The sequence below is a fragment of the Euprymna scolopes genome, chromosome 29, assembly GCF_053919585.1.
Source record: "Euprymna scolopes isolate OS-2025 chromosome 29, ASM5391958v1, whole genome shotgun sequence".
In the NCBI taxonomy this organism is placed as follows: Eukaryota; Metazoa; Mollusca; class Cephalopoda; order Sepiida; family Sepiolidae; genus Euprymna; species Euprymna scolopes.
The window spans coordinates 93655635-93675634 of NC_136510.1; the positions used below are offsets into that span (position 1 = coordinate 93655635).

Below are 20000 nucleotides of genomic sequence, written 5' to 3' on the forward strand. Positions count from 1 at the left end.
GGACGAAACACGTGTCAGTGGAAACTTATATTTTAAACAATATATATATATATATATATATATATATATATATATATATATATATATATATATATATATATATATATACATATATATATATATATATATTTATATATTATAAGCAAACCAATGATAAAGTTTTTTTAATGACGTTGACTACTGTGATCTTATTCTTATTGGCGTCGTGTCTCGGCATCATCTTGCGTTTGACATAAACTGCCGGGATAATTCAGACTATACCGAGGTTCTTATTAAGTATGGGTATCCAGATAACTTTCGCCCCCTCTTTCTCTCTCTCTATCTATCACTCTCTCTGTCTTTCTTCTCACTCCTATATTTTCTCTCTCTCACTCTCTCTCTCTTCCTCCCTCTCTCTCACTTCACCTCTTCCTTATATCTTACGCTGATCCTCCTGCCCCCACTCTCACTGTTCACAAAAGATGCGGAGGATTGCAGTTGGTTGAGTCCTGGTTGTTTATTTTTTTTACTCTCATCCATAGAGAGGTCGTCGTTGGCGTCCGTCATTAAACACAACGTGAAACGACTTGCTTTTCTTTATTACATCAGGCGTGTTGACGCTTTGCTGCGAATTCGCTCAGACACGACGAGAAAATGGCGTTGCGGTAAATGCGATATATTAGATTAGATCTATCTATCTATCCAACTATTACATACGTTAAAAAACGACCCTGGTGTCTAACTCTGTCCTGTGGGGAGGCATTGTAAATAGGAACTATTACATCGCACGCAATCTCTGTTTTCATATCTCTCTTATACACCTCACATGCTCCCCGCACGCGCGTACGCACGCGCACGCACGCACGCACACACACACACACACACACACATATATATATATATATATATATATACTTTTTTTTTATATATTTGTACTTAAACAGTTAAGTATCGCTACATATTCACGAGTTTGTTTCAGTCAACTAGTTATTACGAGCTAAAGACATCACTATTATGTAAAAAAACCTTCTCAACCACCAATAGCTACGGTTAAAGATACATTACCTGAAAGTACTTCTTTCAAACTCCTCGGCTTAACGTTCACAGGGAACATAAGTTGGAACAGATAGATTGAGAGCTAGAAAGTTACATCTGAAAGTATTTTTTTACCTCTACAAGGCCACTAATCGCCCATGTATGGAGTATTGTTGTCACATTTGGGCTGGTGCATCAGTTACTAGTCTCTTACTCCTGTACAAGGTTCAAAAGAGAGTCGCCAACCCGATAGGTCCCGAACTGTCACCTACGCTTCAACCTCTGTCCCATAGACGTAATGGTGCACCTCTCTGCCTGTTCTACAAGTATTTGAATGGTGAATGCTCTAACGAACTAAAAGACTTTGTACTCGCTCGACGTAAATACCCCAACACACCCGATACTCAGTTAAGATCCCTAGAAGTAAGACGGTCTTCTACTCTAAGAGTTTCTTCCCCAGAACTGCTAGACTTCGTAACTCCTTTCCAGGTTCCGGTTTTCCCAACTGCACTGATATGCAGAAGTTCAAGTGTAATGTGAACAGACATCTTGCTGCATACTATCCCTGCAACTTATGTTCATCAAAGTGGCATTGTGCCTTGTTTAGGGTAAAAATGGGATTAAAAAAATATAAAAAAATAAGAAGTATATCTTGCTTTACTTTGGTATTGAGCACTCTTGAATAAACCTCCTTAAATTCATTGGATATTTACCTCTGAATTGTATTAACCTGGAATATATATATATATATATATATATATATATATATGTATATATATATATATGTATATATATATATAATTTAAAGGAGATTAGAATAATAGTCTAAAGAGCTAAGTGTATTTTAATGTAACAGTGAAATTACTAGTTTAATTAAAATACATGAAATGCTCGTTGTAATTTAGATATATAATAAGCTCGATAGTTAAATGTCCTAGAGCTAATTCAATATTAAGTAAAGTGATTTTCAATTTAAAAATTTAAAAAAAAAATTTTTAATTTAAAAATCAAATTTTAATTAAATTAAAAATCAGTTTCATAAGAAGGAACAACAACAAAGTCAATTATCTGTACGATCGTTTCGGAAATCCGTGCTTTTTATTTGTGGTATACATGAAGTTATGTAGACCAATTATATATAGTTTTTTTTTGGTAAGCACGGTCTCCTCATCAGCAAATTCAGGAGGATTTTTTATTGAATTTAAAAGACACCATAAATAAACCTAGCATTAAAAGTAAGGCAGATGAATCTTTTAGTTTTTCTTTTTTTGAAATCAGTAACTGTGTTTAAAGTAGTCATTTAGATGTTTGCTATAGCTTTTTATTTTATTGATATTAATCACTTTACTTAATATATATATATATATATATATATATATATATATATATATATATATATATATATATATACTAGAAGGCCGCAGGACATTGCCTGGTCGTAAAATATGCTTAAAAATGATATTTTATTAATACAGATTTCCTATTTAATATTATATTGCACCTGATATATAATAATGATTAAAAATTGCAAAAAATGACTCGTTCGCCACCACCAAGAATCGAAACCAAAACGTTTAGCTTACGATTTGCTTTTTCCTTTGACGTTAATGTCTGAGCGATGGAAATATGTTTGCTGCAAAGTTAAAAATTAAAACATCAACCAATAGCTATTCCGTTTCGCATGCGTATTCGTAATGCCATCGTTCGACATTCACCTTGCAAATTCACCCCTCAGCAAATACTTTTACCGGTTTTAGACCCTTATGTGATATCATGCTAGACCAGTGGTTCTCATCCTTTTTTTTTTTACTCATGGACCCCTTTTCCCTTTCTTTTTATCTTGGTGGACCCTTTCATAACTATTGGTCATAAGACAATCTTCTATTTTTCACTAATATAAATTTTGAGGTTTTAATAATCAAAGAAATGTTATATAATTAAGCTTTATTTTTAAACGAAAACTAATTTAATGCAAATAAAGTATTCTGCAACAACTATAATAATTATGATAATAATGATAATAAGTAATAATAATTATTCTGTGGACCCCCAGAAATATTTCATGGATCCCTAGGGTCCATGTGGACCCCGGTTGAAAACCCATGTGCTAGACCTTCGTTTCTGTATTTGAAAAAAGGGATTAGTTTAATACTAATCGCCTGAGGTTGCCTCACCGAATGCCAACGGGATTTCCAAGGCATTTTTTTTTTAACTCTCCGGACCTTGTGTCAAATCATTCATCTGTATGTGTGTGGGATGGGGGATAAACATTCACTAGATCCAACTGAATTCGAACTTGGAATAACCGATTCCACAGTTTGCATCTTCACCACCCGTAACCGCAAGAGAAAAACTACGCAAAATAGAAAAAAAAAATGCACCCTAAAAAATTAATAATAAAGACTGAAATAAAACAGATAACGTGGTTTCGTAATAACAAATTAGTTTTTATGAGATTTGTGGAAATATACACTATTATAAGGGAGAAAGGTTTTCCATAACAGAATACCAATACGTGACTTGACTTGACCTTAGGCGTCATTCACCCAGGATGCAAGCCGGCTAATCCTCGCCCTCTTCCAAACATTAAACCATCCCTGTAATGACCTGGTCCTTGTTGATTGCGGTGTAATACTGGTTCTGTGCAGTTCTAGAAGGTTCACTCTCCCAGGCTTTGCCTTCTCACTTTGACAATGTTTAGTTCATTGCTAATCGTATGAAGCGTCCTTAGCGGGGAATGCCGACGGGACTGCCCAAGTGCTTTTTGCAGGTTAGAGTACCCCTGCTCGGGGTCACTGATTTCTCGATCCCACTTTCCAACCCTTCTGTCACAATTTTTGCTGTGGGAGAGAATTAAATACTCTTACTAAACCCTCACTCACCCAGGATTGAGCTAGCTCCTCCCGTAAAACACACGACGCTTCGCAGCGACCAAAATATTGATGGGCAGCAAGTTCCGGAACAAGCGGTGAACACTGTAGTCCTGTGGACTTCAGCTCGGTTCGACATCGATTTTAATGCTGTGTTACAAAATCTTCAGCTAGTCTTTTGGCCGTCTTAGCCAACCTTGATCTGATTCTGGAGCTAATGGTTCGTAGACGAACTTTCCTTCTGAACCAACGAAGTCTTCCCTTTAACAGAGATTGGGTGAAGGAGATGGTCCTCTATCGTGCCCTTACTTTGGGTATAACAGTAAAACTAACAATGAGTCTGATAATTATCCAGGTTTGGTTTTGTTATTACGAAACCACGCCAGGACGCTGGAAAAATGGTTGGATTCTTCTATCGATTCAGTAGATATCTCACTGCTGATGCAATTCTTTATCTATATAAGAGCCAGGTACGTCAAAGGATGGAGTACTGTTGCCACATCTGGGCAGGAGCTGCTAGAAAGGACTTACCCTTCCTTGATAGAGTTCAAAATAGACTTTCCAGCCTCGTGGATGTTCTTTTCACTTCCCTGAAACCTCTATCTCGCAGAAGAAATGTTGCGTGTTTGTCTCTGCTTTATCGATATTTTTATGGCAACTGCCCGACTGAGCTTCAATCTATGGTCCCCCCTCTCCAAACTTTCACAAGAAACACTCGTCTAACTGAAAATACTATCAATAATTTCCCCCACTCTTTATCTGTACCTAAACCTAAATGTAGATTCCATGAACAAAGCTTCTTTCTTAGAACTGCACGCCTGTGAAATTGTCTTCCGTTTTTCTGCTTTCCAGCTGTCTACAATATGATTGTCTTCAAGTCCAACGTAAACAAGTACTTGATGAGCCGTTCCACTTAAGTTAACAAATGTACAGAATTTCCATTACTAACGATTACTATATTGTCCAATTGACTACTGTATACTCTTATCCCTTATCCTCGAGTGCTCTCTGGGCCTTGATAAATAGTTACGATGTGAGGGTGCTGGTTTTTATGCAGTGAGTTTCACACACTTTTCAACGATGTTTTTGTTAACATATCATTGGCATCGTATAATCGATGAGCTGTACACACCTATAATGCTAAATGATTGATCAGCCGAAACTGTCGATCAGTGTCTCATGTTTATTCATTTCAATAAAACTGACCAAACAGAAAATCAGTGGGAAAAAAGGTAAGGAAAAATTAAGAGATCGATCATCAAATAATGAATGATTAAATAGATCAATAAGGCATTTCCGTTTGAGATGAAACGCAATTTCGTTCTCTTGCCGTATAATTATATATTGATTGTGGTATATAAATATATATATATATATATATATATATATATATATATATATGTTTGATCATGCTAAGATCGTCTGAACTAAACGTTAAGCTTCATCAATGTTAAAATTTCCCTTAATTTCGGGGCGGTGAACGAAACTCCCGGGATATATTTCTTACTAATGAAGTCATATCCGGCTTCGTGATAGGGTTCCATTCCTTCAAACAGCCTTGATCGTCATCTCCTGCACTGAAGTTTGCGTAAACATGAAACACTAATGAAGTAGATATTAAAATACTTATTTATAATTTTTTGACTCTACTGTCGAATCTCGACGTATGAGTTTCAGGCAACTAAGTTGTCTCAAATCCACACGGATAATGACGGTTTTTTTTGTGTAGGAGCATCCATAGTTTTTTAAACAACTGCTAACGACTCCCACAAGGCAGAGCAGGCAGTAGACATCAGGTTCTACATCAGAGTTTTCCCTGTTCCTTGATGGTGCATCTCTCTTAGTGTTTTTAAACGAGCCTCCAGATACTACCCTTGAAAATTCTACGTCTCGGCCCCATATTTATATATATTTATATATATATATTGCGCCTAATATTCCCAAATCCTCATTCATCTTGTACTGGCAATGGTGATCGTTGCTTAACTTCGATAATCAATAGATAATAGATAATCAATAGATAGAGAACCGGTGTCTAGACGTGATTATGCCATGTATATATATATATATATTTATAGTCATCAACAGACAGTACTGTTTCGCTGTTTCATCAGTGCGGCTAGACAGGCAACTACCTCAAGCCAGGGTCGACACCCGACCGCCTGCACGACAGACCAAACTTTGAACCATTACGTCAATCAGCAGCTTCTGTGCGGGCAGTGAACTAACGATGTTTTGACATCATCCGAATACCTGAGCTCGATTTGTTTACACAAAGAGCATCGCTTAATACGCCAATGGTATATCGTGTATCACTTCCCAATATGCTCAACTCAAGATAAAGGGTATTATACGTGTTTTAACTGAAATCTTGTTCGAAATCCAACATCCTCAAACCTTTGGATCCATTGAAGCAGTTTCAGTTAATACGATGGCCCGAGGAAGCTGAATTCTGACCGTGTCCCCAGCTGAAACATATCTATCATTATGTGATGCTTGCGTCGTTAGAAAGGCGGTTTACCCTGCTAGCATAAAATAAATAAATACAAAATTCGGCTATAATCTGCAGAAATCATGCGTTTTTATAGTCAGTAATGTTTGAATAAGTAAAGAGACATGTTATACTAAATGGATAAAACACAACAACAAAAGAACATCACGAAAATGATCGCATTTCACACAAACAATCTTTTATGAGTCAGCTGATATCGGATTAGTTAAGTCTTGCGTAATCAGTCCGCTAGTTTCTTGTAATAAACAAAAACAAAATGTGTGTCATACTATATAAAAAAATCTCATAAACATGTGCCATAAGACATAAGACATCTAATAAAATATGTCATAACATTTAAGACTAAACCTGGGTCATAATATATAAGACATCTAATTAACATGTGTCATAACATGTCCGAGTTCTCATTAACTGTGTCATAACATATAAGACCTCTCATAAAATGTGTCATAATATTAAAGACATCTCATAAAATGTGTCATAACATATACGACCTCTCATAACATGTGTCATAACATATAAGACATCCCATAAACCTGTGTCATAACATAAGACATCTAATAGATAATATGTGTTATATCATTTAAGACATCTCATAAACATGTACCATGGCATATAAGATATCTCTTGTGTCAGACCATAAGATATCGCATAAACATGTGTCATAACACTCAAGACATCTCATAAACATATGTTTCACATGTAAGGCGCCTCATAAACATGTGTTATTACATATGAGACATCTCATAAACATTTGTCATAACTAGGGCTTGGACAACTATATATAGAGGAATCTACGACTCGTTCCTCTACAACTTTAGTTACTTTGAGATCGTAAACATCTGAATACGAGTCGATGATCTGGTCTCAGCAAGCAATCAGATGGGGACTGGATAAATTGGATCATTTCGGTGGTCTTTTATCTCTCGGGCTGTGATATTGGTTCTGCTATCTTCTACGGGATACGCCGCCCCACATATTTCTTCTCTTCTTTGGGTGGAGTAAGTTTAATGCTTATTTTCTGAGGTGGCCAGACAGCGGAATGCTGACGGGACGTTCAAGCAATTTATAGTAGTGTTTCTTCTTTATGGACACTGGCTTGATCCTTCCCACGTGCCGACCTTGTGTCGCATCTTCATGTGATGAAAAAAAAGTAAATATTAGCATTTTTTGTAGCATACTATTCTTCTTCTGTATTTTTTGTTATAAGGGAGTTACCACTTATCAAGCCGGGAGGCCACTCGAGGATAAGGGTTTAATGTCTCAGTCACTTACACTCAAGTGATTGAGATAACACCACAGTGATTGTCGATTGTGGAATTTGGTTAGAATTTGATTATATAAGTAAGCGAGACGTCAAGAACTTTTTTACATTGGACTTGAAGACGACCATGTTGTAGTCAGCTGGAAAGCTTGCCAGAGGGACCCTTCCCTTCCTCTCTCCCTTATCCCTCCTTTTTCCCTTTCCCCATTCCTTTCCTCTTACGCTTCTTCCTACTCTCCATACCCCCCCCAATAATACTGGCATCAGCATGACTGCCACCACATCAAATAGTCAAAGGGTCAAGAGGATGGAAAGACTGAGGAGAGAAAGCACTAAGCAGACCTCCACTGGACGAGTGCGAAGGGAACTGGGAGCTTGGGGAGGATTATTGCCGCTCAAATTCCAATGAAGACCAATGGCCATTACCAATGAGAAATCGATGGTAAAGCAAATTAATTTGAAAAACGTATCGAGTAGAAAGGTAGAGAGTACTGGAAATCTGCGGAGACTTATTGTCACTCCGACTCCAGGAAACATCACAACATTATTATTATTAATCTTATTATTATTATTATTATTATTATTATTATTATTATTATTATTATTATTATTATTATTAAATATCATGAGCAGGGTAAAAGTACTATGTTGCCCCCCACCACACTTCCAAAATCAAAAACAGAAGTAATTGCTGAGAGGATGATATGACGAAAGAACATATAATACTTCGCACTAATTGAGCACTAAAAGATAATACAATTTAATAGAAGAAATGATGGTGCTGTTTTACAGTTTGGCATTGTGCAGAGGGAGACAATACTACAATAATAATAATAATAATAATAATAATAATAATAATAATAATAATAATAATAATAAAAACAACAACAACAACACTACTACTATTAATAATAATATTATTAATAATAATAATATTAATAAGAACAATATTAATAACAATATTAATAACAATAATAATAATAATAATAATAATAATAATAAAAACAACAACAACACTACTACTATTAATAATAATAATAATAATAATAATAATAATAATAATAATAATAATAATAATGGGAGAGATTAGAAGCAGATGGATGGCTGCGAAGATAAAACGGCTAAAAATAATGAAAACGGCTAAAATATTAAGGAAAACTCTTAAATGTGGAAACCAATACACATGCTCCACAGGTGCTAACCGGACATATAGAAACTGCTGCACAGGTAAAACACAAAGAAACACCACATGTAATCATGAAAACTTAAACTGTATAATTGTAATTTAACCGAACCCGCCTCCCTTTTTGTTTTGTGCCACGCAAATAAGTGAGAAGGGTCAAGGAGGGTGAAAAGACCGAGGAGAGAAAGCACTAACTAGACCTCTACTAGATAATTGCGAAGAAGAATGGGGCCTTGCGCAGGCTTAAAATCCTAGCGAAGAGCAGTGGTATCTAAAAACCAGAAATCAATGGTCTACGGCTATTGTGATATCGCAAACAAATTTGCAAAAGTTATTGAAAGAGGTGGTGAGTACTGATAATCTGGGGAGACTTGTTGTCACTCTGAGTCTAGGGAATACCAAAGGTTGTTGGCAGAGAGAAATCTCTGATGACGGCATGTGTGAACGCTTTTAGTGAAGAAGAAGAAGAAGAAGAAGAAAAAGAAGAAGAACAACAACAACAGCAACAACAACAATAATAATAATAATAATAATAATAATAATAATAATAATAATAATAATAGAAGAAATATGGGACAAAGAGATGGTCAATATAACACCAATAATCTTGGGAGCACTAGGAACAGTCCTCAAATACTTGGAAACGCATTTAAGTTGAAATAGAAAATCGAACAAAATATATAGCAAAGACGTTATACAAATCCAAGGGAAATGAAAATATCCCCAAATTCCATAGTCTGACACTGACCATCGCCCCCCCCCACACACGTACATGTGTGGTCACTCCAGCTTCGAAGCGTGCCACACAAAATGATCACGAACGGTCAGTAGTATGGAAAGATCGAAAAGAGATCACCATCCAGACCTCCACATGGATGGCGTAAAAAATACCGGAACCTTAAGGAGGGTTATTATCTCTCAAAGTCCAAAGAAACCCAGCGGTTGTAGTCAGCGGGGAATCTGTGGTGAACGGTGGTTGCAATAACGCGAGATTGTTTGCAACAGTTATCGAAGAAGAAGATGGAGAATGCTGGAAATCTAGGGAGACTTGTTGTCACTCAGATTCCAGTGAATCCTATCGGTTATAATCAGTGTGCGATGATTGATAATGTGCAAACTCCTATTAAGTCATCGTCATCGTTGCCAACAACAACAACAGCAACAGCAACAGCAGCAACAACAACAACAACAACAACAACAACAACAACAACAACAGCAGCAGCAGCAGCAACAACAACAACAACACCAACAACAAAAACAACAGCAACAACAATAATAATAACGATATAAAAACTGCTACAGATGTAAAAGACCAAAAAACACTACATGAAATCATGAAAACTGACACAAGAGTTAACCCCTATGTGCCCTTGTCTATTGCCTCTGCCTATCGCCCCCACCCCACAATTTTTTGTGTATATCACCATAAAATAGCGCCACACAAAATAAGTGAGGGTCAACATGTTCGTGGTTTATCGAAAGAGGTGGAGAGTACTGGAAATCCGGGGAGATTTGTTGTCACTCAGACTCCAGAGAACACCACAATTTGTCCTAGAAGACAAATATTTGAAATGTTTATGTGCACAACATATAAAAATACATAATGAACAAATTAGGCACAAGGCCAACTAAAAGTGTGGGGGTAATGGATGTTGTTGGTTATCCTGGATCTCAAATAATTAAAATTGTCTATCCTACTCTTAACTAGAAATATCTCAGTTACCACAATACCACATTCACTCCAAGGGCTGCCCTACTTAAGATAAACCCAAATTTAATTTAAAAAAAAAAATTAATTATTTACAGTAATCTTTGATGATGGTCTGTGTGACTACTCCTAATAATAATAATAATAATAATAATAATAATAATAATAATAATAATAATAATAATAATAATAATGTAGAAACAGCTGTTGCGAGAACGCAAAGTGATTTGCGACTACTATAATGAGAAGCGGAGAGCATGGTACTGTAAGGACACATTGTGACTCAGATTCCAGGGAACATCGCCTTTTTTGCCATCAAGTGATCAATAATCGATAAATAACAATATAGATATCGCATTCGGTGAAAAGTATCCTGTTCGAGGTTATACGAAAAAAAAAACCTCAATGAAGAATACTGAAAAATAACACTGGCCAGTTCCTGAAGCGGCAATGAAAACTACTACTACTACTACTACTACTACTACTACTACTAACAACAACAATAATAACAACAGAAAATAAGCAATATATATATATATATATATATATATATATATATATATATATATATATATACACAGATACTGTTGCTACACCCGAGAAGGTGCTGCTCAGAGCACCTTTTCCTGCCTTATTGAGTACAAAACCGTCTTCGAAATTTAGTGAGCGATGCCCCCTTGTCTACCCCATGCTACCGTTTTCTCGCAGAAAAGACAATACTAGTCTTTCTCTACTCTCTCGTTAGTTTCGGTGTAGGTGCTCGACTGAGCTTCAATATATGGGTACCCTTCCTCTACAAAGCATCAACAAAAACAGGTCCAGCTACAACCACTGTTGATGGTTTCCCTTTCTCTCTCTTTCTCCCCTAGATTTAAACTTCTATTTTTTCTTCTTAGAACTCACTATCTGTAGAACACAATACCGCTAGGCTGCTTCTCAGCTACATACAGCATGGTCATTTTCAAGTCTAATGTGAATATACTGTTTTTGAGCCGCCCTTGTAAATAAGCAGATTCTCGACATTTATTTAACCCTTATCCTCGAGTAGATTTTAGGCCTTGATTAGTGATAAATTCTTAATAAAACAAATAAAATAAAAATAAAACAAGAACAAATACAGAAGAATATCACACAAGCCACGGAAAAATGAGACGGATAGAAGTTCCCACCCAACCTTAATAGAAAATATATACATACATACGAGAGGCATTCCAAGAGTAATGACTCCTATTTTTTCTTTTGCTCCACGGGATCAAAGGGGATTGTAAATTTCATTGTCATGATGACTGAACTAATGCATCTATGACATGAAATGTTCATCTCTCTGCTGCAGATATTGACGGTGTGAAACTCTAAAAAGCACCTTCTGTCATATGCGTCTGTCAGAACCAGAGTTGCATCATTGAATTACTGACCAAAGTGCATTGAGAATAGTGAAGGGCATCTAGAAAAATAAATTCCGGGACACAAATGGTCGCTCGTATTAATTGCACCAACTCCTCTATTCGTGACCCTTCAAGTTTTTGGGTTTCGAAAAAATAGGAGGCTTTACTTTTGAGACCACCTCTGGCATGACAAAGCACGACCCAGACGCCCATGCACAGCCATCGTTCATCGCTGGTAAGTGTATTGAGGACGGTGGTGACTATGTAGAAAAATGATTTCTGGTGCTCATTTTAATCGTACTACTCCCGTCTTCGTAGCTCTTTAACTTTTTGAGTTAAAAATTAAGAAGATTTACTTTTGGAACTACCCTCGTACATGATGATTGCAACAACATCTTGTCAGACGAGTGCCACTCCATTAGACACTTAAAGTCCATAAGCCCAAATGCCTGAGGGAGTATCTACACAGACGATGTTACAGAGTCTTAGCTTTGTACGACAGTTAAGTCTCTCTCTCTGTTCAAAATGTTGAGATCCAGCAACAAGCAAGAGCAAGATAGCCAGCAACAAATAAAACTGCAGACCAGCTTAATGCGGGTACTGGTCTCCCGCTTTATGTTTTTTTTTTAAATCAGAGATTTGCTTCTCCTAGAAAGGTTACCTTCACTACGGCTTACGGGAGCCCTCTCCACCCCAACACATATATACATACACACAAATATACACGGTGTTAGTTGGCCGTTGACCCCGAAAAAGGGTTCATTCGTCCTTTGAAAGGTCTTGTTTTTAATCCTTCAGGGAGACTAGCCGCCCTCTTCACCAAACAAGTCTAGTGGGGGAACCAGTTTAGTCGCCGCTGACCCGACCATAAGGCAGGTAGTACTGGGTTACATGGTACCAGTAGCATATGACATAACCTGACTACCCTCGTACATACATACATACATACATACATACATACATACATACATGCATGTGTTGAGACCAGCCTCGGTTGATACAACACAGGGCGATCTTGAAGTGTCAAGGAGGAGAGGGAGCATCAGCCAAACTGGAAAAATTGTTAAGAGAATTAAAATACTCGGAAGGATTATTACCATTCAAATTCGTTGTTGCTCAAACTTCAGAGAACACCGCCGATTGTTGTTAATAAATACTCTGTGTGAGAACTCCTAGTGGGTTACAATAATATGAAAGAAACTCAACATGAACCCAAAGAAAATGAAAATGTAAGAAATCTTATAAATTGCCCCCACCCTCAAAAAGGTATTAGCTTCGACTGATATTACACAAAATAGTCGTTAAGGATGCTGAAAGGACCAAGGAGAGAGAGAGAGAGAGAGAGAGAGAGAGAGAGAGAGAGAGAGAGAGAGAGTACTAACCAGACCTCCACTGGATTAATGTGAAGAGTAGTTCGACGTTTTAGAGTGAAAGGCGTATTGGCACCTAAATTCAAGTGAAGACCAATAGTCAGTCGCGACAAAAAATCAATGTTAAGCGGCTGTTGGACAATGCAAAGTCATTTGCAAAGATTATCGAATAAGGTGGGGAGTACTGAAAATGTGGGGAGTCTTGTTGTCACCCAGACTCCAGGGAACACCACCGGTTGTTCTCATTGAGTAAATTTTGATGATGACTAGTGGGAGAATGTAAATAATGATAACGATAAAAGAAAAACAGAAAGAACACAACCACAGTGAACCAAGAGAACCGAAACTGTAAAATATTATCCCCCCCCCCAAGAAAAACATGGTTGCGTCTACATCGGAAAGTGTTGTGAAGGGTCAGACTTTCATTGGAGAGTACGGAGAAAAGTGGGGCTTTCTTGAGGCTTTTTGCCGCTCGAACCCCAGGGAATACCAATGTCAGTTGCCAGTGAAAGCTCAAAGGTAAGCGTCGGTTGCGATAATGCAAAGTCATATGTGTTGTTATAGAGCTAAGTGGAGAACATTGCAAATCTGAAGAGACTTGTTATTACTCAGATTCTAGGGAGCACCACAGGTTGTTCTCAAGGAGAGATCCTTTATGACCTGTGTGATAGCTAGTGATGGCCTTTGTGAAAACACCTAGTGAGTTAATAATAATAATAATAATAATAATAATAATAATAATAATAATAATAATAATAAATATTAATAATAATAATAAATATTAGGAGAAAGGATGAGTAGTGGAACAACTTACCTTCTCGAAATGACTGTGGCCTTCGTCGCCACCGTCCCCTCCTCCTCTGTCATCGTCGGTATTGTCGAGGACGCTGTATTCGTTGTATTTATTGTTGTTATTATATAGGATACTATTGTTGTTGTTGTTGTTGGTTTTATTATTGTTATTGTTGTTGTTGTTGTTATTGTAGTAGAGGAGTGAGATGTTTTGCAGCTGCAGGCGATAGCTATTCAACCTCTGCTGGAATTTGAGCGCCTGCAGTTGTACATTGCCGTGCAGGGTGGCGATCTGTGCAAGCAGCGACTTCTCCCTCTTCATGAAGCGGCTTTGCAGCCGGCGCATCTCCGTCTCCAACGAGCCGGTCCGTATCTCCTGCTCGCCGATTTGGCACTTGAGCGCCTCAACGCACTCATGGCCCGCCGTGGCGCTCCTCTGTAACAAGACCAGGCCACAGCCGCGCTGGCAGATGCCCACTGGTCGCCAATCGCAATCGTCTGTCTCGTGGGCCACCAGTTGTCCGAGACTGACCGTCTGAGGGCAGCCCGGGTTGCGGCAGGGAACAGGTCGGTAGGTACAGTCCTGGGAATGCGGCACCAGAACCGTTAGGGGTACGACCGACTGGCAGCCGAGCTCCGCAAATTCGCATTTCACCTGCATGTCCAAGATGAGCTGACGCAGCGGTAGCACGGCTTCAAGGTCAGCCGGGCAAAGATCCTCGTCGGTGGGACACCTTTTTGGACAACAGCCGTGTCTGACGACCCAGGGTAAAATGCATCCGGAACAGAACACGTGTCCACACGGCGTGCGCACGGGGTTGTCGAGAACCCCGAGACAAAGTTTGCATTTTTTCTCATCTTCGACGTTCGAAACGAATTTTTCCACATCAAAACCCATTTTTTTATTAAATAAATTTTTAAGGAACCGTCTAGACGACTCTTTGATGTTTTTAGTATAAGCGCATGTAATTATTTTAAAAAGGAAAATGAAAGTGAAACGAATTTCAATCTGTCTGTGTGTCTGTGTCTAGATTCAACGTTTCTTTTTTTTTTTTTTTACACGGATAAACAAACATTCATATATACTTTCCAATACATTCTGAAGAGCTCGGCTTTGTTTACATCCGGATTTATCGATACTACACGTATTTGTGACCCAATAACTATACGTTGTCCGCACGCAAGCATTTACAAATAGGTATTGTATCCAGTACCGAAATAACCGCTAAAAGGTTGATACGCCGTAAGACAAACTAAAACAAACGATATCAGATGATGCCACTTTTTGTTTGTTTGTTTGTTTGTTTGTTTGTTTGTTTAGAGGAAGTTCTGTCTGTGTATTTTTCTTTTCCTTTTGGGAAAACCGGCGTTCCGATGCAGATTGCAGCGATTTTTTTTTTTTTAAGGATCTTGGCTTAATTAAAGAAAGCAAAAATATCACTCCTATAATGCAGTATTATCGGCTTGCCGATATGTTTCTTTAACTCTTTGTTATTGTTCCTGTTTTTTTTTACTCTTTCAATCCATTTTGATGACAAGGTACTCCAATGTAATCAGGTAATCCGCGCGATTTAGAAAGTGAAAGAAAAAAAAAGAGAATATGGGAGAGAGAGAGAGAGAGAGAGAGAGAGAGAGAGAGAGAGAGAGAGATAGAGAGAGAGAGAGAGAGAGAGAGAGGAAATAAAACAAAATTTTAAAATAAATTTTCAAATAAACTTGAAAATAATATTAAAATAAGTTTTAAAAATGTCGACGTAATATCAAAGAAACAATAACATAAGTAATTAAAGATTTAAACAAACGAAAATAAATGTGTGTGTGTGCGTACATGTGTGTATATATGAATAATATATAATTATAAAGGATCGATTAAAACTTCTATTATTAATAGTTTTAGACTGAATAAAGAAAAATAACACCCATGAACCTGGTTATTACTTTTTCAGCTATAATTAGATAAAATCCTTGTAGAAATCTGGTCATAGCTTGTAAACATTTAATACTATTTTTATTACAGCTTTGTAAATGTTTAACAGAATCCCAATAGTTTCGTAATATTTTATCTATAACTTCGTAATTATTTGATTATATTCTAGTTATAGCTTTATAATGTTTGCTATTATTCGGCATCAAGATTGGTAATATTTTAACAAGATTGTATCTCTGTTATAGTAATAAACTTGGTGAAATATAAATTGTTAATGTTTACGAGCACTACTCGGCTGATATTTACCTACTGGCGGAAACGCATGTCTAAAGAAACAGAACGCACGTGTCAGATATTTAATAGCTGAAAAACGTGCATGGTTATATAAATTATATTTATGTTTATTTAAAATTATATATATAATTCAATTCAAAAATTTATGCTATAAAAAAAAAAAACACGGAGTACTTCTTTTTTTTTTTTGTTTTTTAAGGATGTACCAAAACAAATTTAGAATAATCGATTTCTCAATATATATATATATATATATATAAATATCTATATAAAACAACAAAAAATATATAATAGAAAATAAAAATAAATAAATAAAAAAGAAAGAGACAAAATTCACTTGAAGTAAAAAAAAAAGAGAGAGATTTAGAGAAATTTTGAAAAAATAATCCTTCGTCTTTTTTTGTTTTTGTATGTGTTCCTTTTGAAGAAGCTAAGGGATTTGAGGAGTCGTAGCTATCGCTAAAACTCCGACAAGTTCGCGAATGATTATACACTAGCCGAGCCCATGAATGAATGATCGAATGAATGGGTCTTGATGTCGGAGCAGCAGTTGAAATACAACTTGTAATAGAAGCGGGCACACCAATAGTAGTAGTAATAGTAATATTAGCCGCGCGTAAGAAGCAAAGAAAAAAAAAGAAAAAGGGAACTGCGTAATATCCGAGGAAGCAGAAGGGTTAGAGAAAGGAGTGCAAGGCTTGGATCGCTCTGTTCCGACGTGTGTCTCTACGTGCGCCTGCCGTCGTGTATTTGTTATTTTTGGAAATGCAGAACTCAGCGTGTTTTAGACCGCGTCCGGCTGGCCGCTTCGCGTCGATTTCCTTCCAGGTGCTGACTGCTGTATACGATATCAGTCAGTACATAGGTAAATATTTGATTTTCGGCCTTCGCGCTTATATTAGAGTTAGAGATGATTAAGTTCGATTCCAGGAGACTATCTTCCCAGGCGTTACGTCCTCCGTCAGAGGCGGGTGAATTGCCGGTTATCTGATACGCCACATCGGAGAGTGCCGACGGGCTCGATCACCGTAGCTTTTGAACACATAGAGAATACTCTCTTTTTTGGGGTGGGGCACTGGGGCAGTGGGCACTGGATCTGATCTCTCGTCTCGTTAGATAACGAGAAAGAGTTATTACATCTTCCAATCTATAATGAAGATCACCCCCACACCCACATAGAATACCTAGGGTATCTATCTATCTATCTATCTATCTATCTATCTATCTATCTATCTCTCTCTCTCTCTCTCTCTCTCTATATATATATATATATATATACACACATACATACATACATACATACATACAAACATATATATATATATATATATATATATACACACACACACATATATATAAACAGAGAGAGAGAGAGAGAGAGAGAGAGAGAGAGAGAGAGAGAGAGAGAGAAATGTATACTATATATATATATATATATATATATATATATATATATATATATATATATATATATATACTAGCAGGGTATTTATTTGCTCCCCCACCGAGCAAATTAGGCACAAGGCCGATTTTTAATGTGAGGAGTGAAGGGGAAATGGAAACCAACTCCCCGGGAAGTAAGGGAGCTGGATAATGTCAATTTGTATAAAGGGTTGCCCCTACATTGACCAAGGTCTTATATGTGGGGCTACAACACATATGGTATTTGCTTGCAGTATTTGCCGGAACAGATACTACACTTATTACTAGCAGCCAGCCAGCATAAATATATCTTTATTCATACAGAAACGTAGACATGTGCATATGAATATTATGTTCTTTTTTCTAAGCAGTTCACTTCTTGTAAGTAAAAAAAAAAAAAAAAAAAAAAAATACTCGAACTCAGATCGAAACCAAAACCTAACTACAGTGAGTTAAGTACGATAACCATTAGGCCAGCTTGACACAATCTTTATAAAGTGTTTTCAGACCTACTTATTCTTAACATAAAGAATCTGCCATATGAACCATTCACACATGCGCATTCGTTAAACAGTTAGCAAACAGATAAAAATTTGACGACCCTCAGGTATTAATTTTTCAATTTTAACCCCTTAACAGTCCTTTTTTATGAAAACCAAATAAAAAGTTTTCCACGCGCTTACATACCCTATATACCAAATTTCAAGTCTTTAGATCAAAAATCCGTTGAGTATATAGGTTGAGAAGTGTTCTTATACACACGCACACACACACACACACATTCTCGCTTTTAGAGATATATAGTTTATTATTTCATGCATTTGCATATAATTTTATGTATTTGTTTTTTAGGATTTACCGATACGGTGTTCAGTACGTGAGTAGAACTAGGTAATATGGAACGCTTACAGTTATTCTTATACCTACATACATCAATGTTTTGTGGTTACGCAGTCATCAGTTTAGGAGTGCTTATTACTGCTAGTCAGGAGATTCGAAGACAATAACAAAGTCACAGTAGCTTCATAGTCTAGCATCGTACTTCAAAGCCACCGGCAATTAACACAAGAAGGAAATTAAGTATCTATACAATCCAGGTCGGCGAGCATACATAGTAAATAATCAGAAAGTATTCAACGACCGGAGATCGGAATGTTGCATTTGCGCATGAGTTGATTACTTTTTCTTTATTTCGTTAGAGGGCTCAAATATAATTGTTAAAGGGCCTTTATAACCACTATCAGAACCTGTGGAAATTCCACAGTGGCATCATTTATATATAATATCTTGCTGCTGGGCATTTTGTAGACGCTCAGCATGAATAGATACCTTGCAATATTATTGTAGCCCTTTTGTTAAAACTGTAAAAGTATTTATCTAAGTAATATAGTTAATTTCGTGTCAGAATATATCTGGTTGTTACGGTTTATCTCCAATATCCTTATAGGAGTTTGTGACGTATTCCCATCGTATGGACGCCCGGCGTGAACGGAAACCCAACAATATTATTATACCATCTTTAGACAGAACAGCTCCTACCCTTGGGTCCCAGTCAGAAAACCAAGAATGTATATTTGAGTTTTACGTCGGCTAAAAGCAACAAAAAATTTTTATTGTAATTTTTTTACATTGCGTATTCGATGATGGGGAGATCCTATTTATTAAAAAGTCGGATAGCTGATAACTAGGGCTGTGACAACAGCATATTATTTTCCTTGTTTTGACTCTCGAGTATATATCCGTTAATATCTAATATGTTTTCATATAGACTGATGTGGTTCTCGGTTGATTGACTGTGTCTTACTGCGTCGGATATATACTTGAGAGTCAAAAGAATGAAAAGAATATGCTGTTGTCACAGTCCTAGTGATAACAAACAACGAAAATAAAATTAGCGTATCTATATACTCATTTAATGTTCGTAGTATGTTATCACTTTCTATCCCCCTTTTTAAAAAATACGATCTCCCGATCGAATAATTTATAATCCAAAAGCCGCCACACAGGTACTACAGTATTAATATATAGATAATATTAAAAAAAATATTAACAATTATATATATATACTTGCAGGGAGGCCCGACGTTCCACGGGATTGAATGATTATTAACGAATATTTCACACTGCTATATTTTTTGCCATCAAAATCCGTGTAATCGCCCAGGAGGAAGCTTCACATGCCTCCATACTTCAACTTCGTCCAAAATATATGTTATTCTACATTGCACTCTAGAGAACATATGGTTTCTTTTATAAAAT

General features: G+C 36.8%; 1 protein-coding gene across 3 annotated transcripts in view; it reads right to left on the reverse strand.

The window, feature by feature from the left end:
- Positions 1 to 17260, reverse strand: part of LOC145252783 (E3 ubiquitin-protein ligase PDZRN3-B-like) — a 703291-nt gene extending 686031 nt beyond the window's left edge. The window contains exon 1 of one of the 3 annotated variants that reach the window (XM_080112723.1): positions 14121 to 17256. In XM_080112723.1, the coding sequence (XP_079968849.1) occupies positions 14121 to 14996 (876 nt within the window). In that variant the 5' untranslated portion in view covers positions 14997 to 17256. Of the gene's footprint in view, positions 1 to 14120 lie in introns of all 3 variants that reach the window. The other 2 variants (XM_080112725.1, XM_080112724.1) reach the window with 2 other exon arrangements.
- Between the last annotated feature and the right edge of the window lie 2740 nt (positions 17261 to 20000).